The sequence below is a fragment of the Ylistrum balloti genome, unplaced genomic scaffold, assembly GCF_031769215.1.
Source record: "Ylistrum balloti isolate Yb309-2 unplaced genomic scaffold, AGI_CSIRO_Ybal_v1 Utg369874, whole genome shotgun sequence".
Classification (NCBI taxonomy): Eukaryota; Metazoa; Mollusca; class Bivalvia; order Pectinida; family Pectinidae; genus Ylistrum; species Ylistrum balloti.
In genome coordinates this window covers 1,142,279-1,152,437 of record NW_026782015.1, presented here as the reverse complement: position 1 = coordinate 1,152,437, position 10,159 = coordinate 1,142,279, and the positions used below count along the sequence as shown (strand labels likewise).

The following is a 10,159-nucleotide window of genomic DNA, read 5'->3' as shown; positions in this document are numbered from 1 at the left end:
CGCCATCATGGTTAGTGTTTACTGCTAAGGGTTTAGCACATTAATCTGCTCCCATCACGTTGAAATATGAAGCTATTAGCTCTATCAAATTAATAAAAAGTGAAAGCATGTATGGTTTATTAAGATCCATAACATTTTCGATAACATGTTCTTGTTTTCATAGATAATTTTTTGATCGAACGAACGTGTCGAACCGTATTATCATGACTACAAGGGATCCAATTTAGTATCACAGATTTCGGTCTGTGTTTATGACAGGCTTGAATATTCATCTAAGTGTGTTGAAAAAAAATTCTGGGCTAATTATGATATGTAGTATTATATTGGTAGGAATAATATTTTCATTCCTTCGTGTACATTAGCTATAGAAATATACTGTATATAAGGATCACAAGCACTTGGCTCGCTGATGAAAAATAATTATATAAATAAATGATATATGTTATACTCGTTTTTCATCATCGAGCTAAGTGCCTGCTGATGGATATCTTTGATTTTAGAATACAAGTTTGAATTTCAGTAACTATTGCATCGTTTTTGTATGTCCTTCATGATATCATCGGACAGTCTACCAACTATGTGAAAAAGGGTATGGAATTTCACTACGTAATTGACAAATTGATTAAAGGAATAATATTGGTCACAGAATGTTAACACACATTTACAATTTAATTTCGACATGATGCTGCATGTTTTCAGTGCTTGTATATGTATGTTTTTTTATTTACTTGGTTGTAGGCTCTCATCATCCCTGAGAAGTTCCAACACATTCTTCGTGTTATGAACACGAACATTGATGGAAAAAGGAAGATTATGTTTGCCTTGACAGCCATCAAGGTTTGTATTATATTCAGGAGAATGTAACAATATAACAGATTTGGCAAAACCCTGAATATGGGTGATAGTCCTGCATTTGAAAGATAGTTGAGTTAATCAGTTAATCAAATGAAAAATCAAAATAGAATATTCATCAACTTCATCCATGTTTTTGCAACTAAAAAGGTTGTTTTTAAATAACATTTAAAAACTTTATTGAACAGAAATTATACCTTTATTGTTTGTATTGTCATTGATTTTTTTTTTTGGCAAATATAAAAGGAATCAAATAAGCCTTAGTCATAAAATTACTTCTGGTTGTGTTGTAATAATTTCTGAATTTCTAACTTGTAGGGAATGGGTCGGCGGTATGCCAATGTTGTTTGCAAGAAGGCTGATGTTGACATCACAAAACGTGCTGGAGAACTGAGCGAAGAAGAGGTAATGAACTGCTGCTTTAAGATTTTTTTTCGTGATGTAATGGTTGATGGATCATATCAGGTCTGGAAATACACTTTATTTGAGTAATCAGTTTCCAATGAAGTATCCATGCCACCTAGTGGAAGTTGTATGCTATAGATAATGTCACCATCTTTCAAAATAGTGTTATACATGCATATGGTCATGAGACCAGCAAGTATTATACTAAAATCTTATCAAAACTGTCAGGCTAGATGTTTCTGACACTATTCAGATTGAGATTCACATCAGTTGTAAACTAGCATTGTTTTGGTTTGAAGTTAATTCTACAAGACAGGACAATATGGCAGAATGCACAAAATTATGGCCCTGGAGTCCCTGATATCTTTTCTTAGAGAATGAATCTGATGATTCAAAACAGACAAATCTTAATGATGAATATTGAAAAAATGTAAATAACAATAAGTTTTTCTGCTGTTGTGTGAACAAAAATATTTAACGGAGAAAATATTAATGTACAAGATATGAGTTACAATAAAGATTAAGCCCATGATATGAAAACAAACATTATTTAGGTTGGGAATTAATTTAAATCAGAGCCTTCTTATCTGCCAATCACAAGACAGGAGACAGCATAAGAAATTGATTCTGCTATGAATTGACAGTAAAGAAATGTATTTGTGCTTTCTTTGTAGACGATTTTGATTGATATAGGATTTAAAACTAATATTTTACTGGCTTGTCTGTCCCTTTCATATGCATGCAGTGTCCATGTACACTTGACATTGGGTTTTTTTGTGCATAATATTTCTGTTCCTCACTGAACACTGGTACTTTGTACAATTGATAAAAATATAAAAACAGCAGAACCTGGAAGAAGGTCCCTTAGAAGTAAGCAATTCAATTAGTGGGATGAATCATATGTCACAGTAAAAACTAAAAAAGAAAGTAACTTTTGGAGACAACGAATGAGAACAATGTTATTTACTCTACCAGGATTTGAACTTTTGTGTCATCATGCATTATATTTTAACTAGACCCTTTATATTATGTTTTAAAAGTTTTAATGCTTTTTGGGTCCATTACAATCTCCAAATATGAATTTTTTCCTTGGGAATAACAAAGCTAATGTGAATATATACAATAAAGAAGTATTCAAAGTACCATAGTTTTCCCAATAGTAAACCCATGTTTCATGATAAACCCAACATTGAATTTAACTGTTGAAAGACACCAATACTATTACAGTGTGTTGGCCATCTTGGCTTATTGTCTTGTGATAAATATGCATAAGAGTTCTTTGTCCTTTAGTCATAGAATGTTGAGCGAACTCAAAGAATTCTGAAAATACTGAATTTTTACATTGAGAGACCCACTGCTTTCAGCAATTATGTTTACAGGGACTTCTGAAAATAATTGTAGATTGTCACTCCTCTTATTGTCTTGTAATAAACTCACCCTCTTGATTGGAAGATCAACTGTTGGCCCCTTCGGCTTAGTACAAGTATACAGTGTATGTCTTCAGATGAATTTCAACCTTTTAGCCCTTCAAGGACTGGTTTGTAAAGAAATTAGGAGGCGAGTTAGTAAAACCACATTTGGTCAGGACAAGTGTTTTAAGTATGGGAGAATTTATATGATTATGATTTATTTTGTGAAGTGATAACCATTGCGAGTTTTGATAATATTTTGAATAAAAATGTATATACCTAGCGATGGGTAAAGTCAATGGGATTGAAGCAGACCAACCTAGAGGATAGATCATTGTAACCCAAGTTCATTCCGGTTAAAAGTTTGGTTTGTGACTTATTTGTAGCTTTGTAGAAATATTTATTCTCAATATCAGAATACTGACCATGTTTGTATGTGTTAAAATATCAATAATTCTACATTTCAGATTGAGAGAGTGATCACAATTATGTCCAATCCCCGCCAGTACAAAATCCCTAACTGGTTCCTGAACAGACAGAAGGATGTCAAAGATGGTAAATACAGCCAGGTCATGTCCAATGCCCTTGATAACAAGCTCCGTGAGGATCTTGAAAGACTAAAGAAGATTAGGGCACACAGAGGTCTCCGACACTACTGGGGGTAAGATCAGACATTAATATTATCAACCATAAAATGTAACTGACAGTGGTTAAATAGAGTATCTTTGACCTTGGCTGGTAAAGATTGATATAAGTTTGTAAAATTTTGTCTTTATGTAGAAAGTGGCTAATTTAGTGTTTTCATTTTTTTCCAGTCTGAGGGTGCGTGGACAGCACACCAAGACAACTGGCAGGAGAGGAAGAACTGTTGGAGTGGCCAAGAAGAAGTAAATTATGTGATTACTTAAAACTAATAAAGAATCTGTCAGGGGATGTCACTGTGTTGCCTTTATCTTTTTAAAGAAGTGCAAAGTGTGTTGGGGGACGTACTAAAGAAAGGAAGAATAATCTGTCATTACTTAATCGTGCTATGAAGAACTGTGTTATCTTTTTCATCAGACTACAGAATTTGTTATTGAGTATAACCATCATTTCTTAATCAGAGAATAAAGAACCATCAGGGGACATAACTAGGTCATCTGTTATATCAGTAGTCTGTTGGGTTCTCGGAAGTCTCGTATATTTGCAGCTTCCTGTGTTTGGTACTCATCAGTTGTATTAGATGCTCAAATCAGCAGCCTCGTGTAAGAGGTACTCTCAGCAGTATGCTCATGTTTAGGTACACGGCTGGTGTGTTCGGCTTTCACATCTGCAGCCATGTGTGTTCTGTGCAATTATTAGTAGCCTCTGTGTTACAATATAGGTAATAACATCAGTAGCCCCGTGCGTTAGGTACTTTAATCACAATAGTAGCCCCGTGTGTTAGGTGCTCACATAAGTGGGAAGATTCTGATATATTCTGTCTTGGTCGTGGGCTAATAGTCTATCGGTCAACGAACATGACGAAATAAAATCATGGATTGATAGTAGACTAGTACTCGCATCATTAGTCTTGTGTGTGAGTGCTGACAAAAGTAGCCTGGTGTGTTAGTCGGTCACATATGTAGCCTTGTGCGTGAGGTGATGACACAAGTAGCCTTGTGTGGGAGGTGCTAACACAAGTAGCCTTGTATGTGAGGTGCTAACATAGGTAACACTGTGTGTTAGTCGGTCACATTAGCGAACAAGTAAGCTTGCTGTAGACATCTATTCAGGTCGTTTGTATGAACTAGATGAGAAAACTATAAGTGAATAAGCAGTATTTTATTGGAATATTGTTTAATATAAAATGTAACTATTTGTGTATGACACGTGTTACTGAGGTACAATGACATCTATGTTTACTTAACCTTAATTGACCAAGAAAACTGGTCTTGACATAAAATATCACGACACGGAATCGTCCGAGATAATTTATCAGTACAATAGTATAATCACACTGAAATGTCATAACTTGGACCACAGGAATCGGGCGTTCGATATGCGAGTCCCGTCCAATTACGCTATAGAACGTCCGAATCCTGGGCCTGGACATGGTATGGTGACATCCCGTCCAGTTACACAGTAGAAGGTCCAAATAATATGCCGAGACACGGTTTAATGACATACTGTCCTGTTATGCTATAGAACGTTCAAATAATATGCGTAGGCAGGGTATCATGACATCCTGCTATGTCACACTTTAAAACATCTGAATCCTGAGCCGAGACACTGTATCATGACAAGGGATTAGCCACTTCAGACCGCTCAAAAACCCAAATAACCTTCCTCGTTTAGACTGCAAACGGAAGCTCACAGATTAGACTTAATAACAAACGGAGGTGTTATATGGGACCAATGTGATAAAATAAAATTTTAAATAATAAATTGTACATCTTTTAGATCCTAAACTGTACAAGAGTAAAATGTTCACGTGTTTCTCAGCTTTATCAATTCAAGCTTTACACAGGCATCCGTCATGTACACTGGTCAGCGAATAAGTTGCACGGGTAGTTTGTTTGTCTTGCCCACGTCGTCATCGTATACACGTTCTTTTTCTTCCAGCAGTCAGGTTTGTTGCCCTAAACCTAAGTAAAAGCATAATGTAAATACATGTAACACGCAAAACCTGAATAATTTTGAAAAACGTCTTTGATACGCCAAGGTTGAGTGAAACTGACAGATGACGTGCCGTAGCCATGATCGAAGCTGGTGTACGCCATACTGACGTTGGCAGACAATTTGCTGTGTACCGAAATACTGCAGACGCCTTTTGGAGACGGTACCAACAGTTTGGGCCCAACAGAGGCCGGCCACGGCCAGGACGTCCACGCGCAACGTCTTATCGCTATGATACGTGTATCCTGGTCGTTCATCTCCGTGAGCAACTCAGAACTGCTTCTTTGACGACTAGAAGTATTCCTGGCCTTAGAAGAACTAGTCCCCGAATGGTACGCAATTGATTGCCTGAACGAGGCATACACCAACGGCGTCCAGCCACACGTCATGTTTTCTAGCAACGTCATCATGTCGCACGTTTAGCCTGGTGTAGAGGACACATACACATCACGCGACAGGACTGGGCACGTGTTCTTTTCACGGATGAGTCCAGGTTTATTCTTGACAGCAGCAACGGTCGTTCTAGAGTGTCGTGTTGGTGAACGTTTCCATGCGAGTTGTGTGATTCAACGATGTCTATTCGGCGGAGGTAGTGTCATGGTGTGAATGTCATCTCATTTCATGGTAGAACAGCTCTTGTGGTTGTGGTTGGCACACTTACAAGCATCCGATACCGTGACGAAATCATCTAACCTCACGTCCTTCCATTTGTGCAGCAACGTAACGCCACGCCTCAACAGGATAACGCTCGCCCACACATCGCGCGGGCTGTCACTGACTTGATCGAGAATAATGTGAATGTGCTGTCTGGACCTGCAATGTCACCGGATATGTCGCATGCAAAACACGTGTGGGATAAGATGCAGCGTCGTTTACGTTGCATCCAAAATCAGCCGTTGACGTTACCTGACCTGCCACGTTCGCTTGTAAAAATATAGAATAGTATTCCCCAGGCATTTTTCAGCACACTTGTTGCATCAATGGGCGCCGTTGAGAGCATGCATCGATTCCAATTGTGGACACGCACGGTATTGATGAGCTGAACTTTGTGTCACACCATCAACTCGAATTCGTTGTGTGTTGAACGTTTTTTTTTATTAATACCCCTGATTTAAGATTTCAACCACATCACTACACCGACCGTCGGGTCGTGTCAGTCACTGAACCGTAGCTATATGTGGCGCCTGGACTTCCGAGGACGTCCAGAGCGACGTGGCTAATCTGTGATTCTGCCCAGCACCCAGGGGTATCCCTAGTTTTATTACCCTACATACTCTTGCACGACTTCTTCACCTGTCACACCTGGACATGTACACGTCTCAAGACAACACCGTATAAGGACAGACACTGACACTACCTAACAGGTAACACCAAATAAGGACATACACGTAAATGCACGGACAGTAACGAATACAGATTAAACAGGACGTTTCAGACACTTACTCCAATTTACCTTGTGACATTTGTTTCGAGAACGTATGTGAAAACTGACCTCTATCCAAGACACTGGTGATGCAATAACCATATCAATTGACCAGGTGTTAAATAAAGTTCACATAAAAAACCCGGTTGAATTTTTAACGATTTCTTATATACTGTCTAAGTTATAGCATATTATACCCATGCACAGTTTCTTTTTTTTTTCATTAATGTATAGAGAGTTTGTGCTCATCGTCAAAGCATGCTTATACTGTGTACCAAATTGGAAGTTAATCCAGATGAACACGGATTTCATCAGCTTTCAGTAACCGATGGATAGCAGAAGAAATGGGTGAAAACAATGAGGTTGTAACTTTATATTGTACATCATAGGATATTTGATGTGTATCTGGTTGAAAATAAGGAGGTCACAATTGCTCAATTAGTGACCTCGTGTCTTACTGAGGTGTGTAGTTCGATCCCTGTCTGCACGGTTTGTACTCCTCGTGACTTTGAAAACACCACTTTGTGTGATTGCTGTGTCTATAGGCGAAACACTTAACCACAGTATTTGCTCTGGATGACAGAGTAGGGTAGCATCCGCAAGTGTAGTTCGGTAAGGTGGCCGAACGGATAAAAGTACAAGGAAACTTCCCTTCAAAATGACGTACCAGAATTATAGACCAATGACAGAACAGCTCTTTTACATTAGCTGGTCATCTTAATTGTTTGTATACTAAATGTAAATCAAAAAGGGAAATCTTTTTCTTTTTCTCGGGTGCCTGTGTGAGAAATTCGATTTGTCTGTTAGCTACTCACCACTAGGATATGTAATTCATGTCTCAGGTCCCTGTGTATAAAGTTACATGTTACCCTTTAGCTCTCATGTCCACGTTTAAGAAGTAAGATGTATACCCGTTTCTCACTATTGGTACCTGTTACAAGTTCGCAGTTCCTGCATAGAAGTTAGATGTGTACCCTGTTCTCACCACTGTTACACACAATAACTCATGTCCCTGTGTACGGAGTTAGACGTGTACCCTGTTCTCACCACTGTTACACACAATAACTCATGTCTCTGTGTGCGAAATTAGATGTGTACCCTGTTCTCTACACTGTTACACACAATAACTCGTGTCCCTGTGTACGAAGTTAGATGTGTACCCCGTTCTCACCACTGTTACACACAATAACTCGTGTCCCTGTGTACGGAGTTAGATGTGTACCACTCATGTCCCTGTGTACGAAGTTAGATGTGTACCCTGTTCTCACCACTGTTACACACAATAACTCATGTCCATTTGTACGAAATTAGATCTGTACCCAGTTCTCACTACCGTTACACACAATAACTCATGTCCCTGTGTACGAAGTTAGATGTGTACCCTGTTCTCACCACTGTTACACACAATAACTCATGTCCCTGTGTACGAAGATAGATGTGTACCCTGTTCCCACCACTGTTATAAAAATAACTCATGTCCCTGTGTACGAAGTTAGATGTGTACCCTGTTATCACCACTGTTACACACAATAACTCGTGTCCCTGTGTACGAAGTTAGATGTGTACCCTGTTCTCACCACTGTTAAACACAATAACTCATGTTCCTGTATACGGAATTGGGTATATATCTGTTTCTCACCACCGGAACTTGTTCTTATTTCTCAGGTCCCTTTGAATAAAGTTTTTTTTGTAACTTATATTTTTTATTCAGTTTTATCATCACAATCGCATAACAATACATTGCTTCTCATAAATCTTCAAATGAAGGCAAATTTTGTTGACCTCTTGTTCTCCACGTACAAAACAGATCATACATCAATATTAAGTATACACCACACACATACAAAACAAACCACGTGCATACTAATATTAAATATACACTACACATACCACACTAACCACACATACTAGTATTAAATATACATACATACAATAAAAGTCATACATACATACTTGTATTAGCATTGAATCACACATACAAACCTCCAATAGCACTGATTAGAACTAATATAGGAGTGTATATATTCAGTAGACATACATACCTTTTAAATGTATAATCATCACATAGCATATATAGAAATAGTTTATACACATTTGCATATATCTGTGTTGTGACATGTGTGAGAGAGAGTGTGGGATGGGGTGGGGGTGGGAGGGGTGGCACGGAGGGGGTTGGAGAGAGAGAGAGAGAGAGAGAGAGAGAGAGAGAGAGAGAGAGAGAGAGAGATGAGGAATGGATAACTAATAATATAACATGAGGATAAACATAGGGTTAACTGAAGTCGACTAATCAAAGCTGGGGAACAAGTAAAGAATATTTTTATAATGCAATAAGTTTTCCCCATTTTTTCCAATATTTGTAAAACTTTTCCTTAAAGCTATCTTCCTTGCTAATTGCAATAAATCCTTGCACATTATAGTATTTCATAATTGTGTTTACTAAGGCGTTTATGTTAAGGGAGTTATGGAAACAGTGCATTTCATATATATCTTGTTTAATAACAATTAGTACTTCATTGTCAATTTTACTATTTAAATTTTGTGTTAAGAAACCAAATAAGTAGGATGCTTCATCAAAGTTAAATGGGATGATAAGTGCATCAAACAGAACTTCAAAGCTACTAAGAAGATTTTGAACCTCTTTGCATTCCCATCAAATGTGAGTTATAATTTCAATCTCAGAGTAACATAGAATATCTTTTTGAATAAAGTTAAACATGTACACGTTTCTCACCTCTGGGACTCGTTACAAATTCTCATATTCCCATGTACTTAGTAATATGTGTACCCGCATTCACCAGTGGGACATATTGCAAGTTTTCAAATTAGTGTGTACGTAGTACCCATTTCTAACCATTGGGCCATTTTTCAGTTTCTCACTGAGGTCCCTGTGTACGAAGTTAGATACATATCTGGCTCTCACCAATGGGACCCGTTGGAAGTTTTCAGATCCTTGTGGGGGTCTTTTACAAATTGACATGTCCCCGTGTATGTAGTTAGATCATCAGTTTGTATCTGTTTCTAACCACTGTATCGCATGGTACATTTATGCCTGTCATTGTTAGGATTTGCATAAATCAAGACTTCACGCTCGATAATTGCATTTAATATTTATTTGGCAATTAACGGACTAGTCTGTTTCTAACAATGCTAGCTGGCGACATGAAATGATTTGTAAGAAGAGAATGGCGAAAAAACTGAAACATTGAAACCATAGGTATGTACGTGTGCAAGGACATAGCACCTGGGACATATAATATACGTACATTATACGTACATTATATGGATTTCACATTTTGAAACTGAATTGTACAAATCACTCAACAAATGTCAAGTGTATATATGATGGAGTTCGATAATTCAATATATTTTATAGAGCATGAAGCGGTCCCATAGATCCACGTCCCTAACATCTGTTTTATGGCAACAGGTG

The 10,159-nt window shown here is 37.8% G+C and overlaps 1 protein-coding gene across 1 annotated transcript; it reads left to right on the top strand.

Moving 5' to 3' along the window:
• Position 1: 1 nt before the first annotated feature.
• LOC132546049 (small ribosomal subunit protein uS13) lies at positions 2-3,599 on the top strand. The gene is made up of 5 exons (XM_060209746.1): positions 2-10; positions 739-837; positions 1,171-1,257; positions 3,134-3,327; positions 3,482-3,599. The coding sequence occupies exons 1-5, from the start codon at positions 8-10 to the stop codon at positions 3,555-3,557; spliced, it is 459 nt and encodes a 152-aa protein (XP_060065729.1). The 5' UTR covers positions 2-7; the 3' UTR covers positions 3,558-3,599.
• The last annotated feature ends 6,560 nt before the right edge of the window (positions 3,600-10,159 follow it).

What these genes read in the sequence shown, in the direction of transcription:
- LOC132546049 (XM_060209746.1), top strand. An exon ending in TTGCCTTGACAGCCATCAAG is followed by an intron (nt 838 to 1,170) that starts GTTTGTATTATA and finishes TCTAACTTGTAG; the next exon opens with GGAATGGGTCGGCGGTATGC. An exon ending in GGTCTCCGACACTACTGGGG is followed by an intron (nt 3,328 to 3,481) that starts GTAAGATCAGAC and finishes ATTTTTTTCCAG; the next exon opens with TCTGAGGGTGCGTGGACAGC.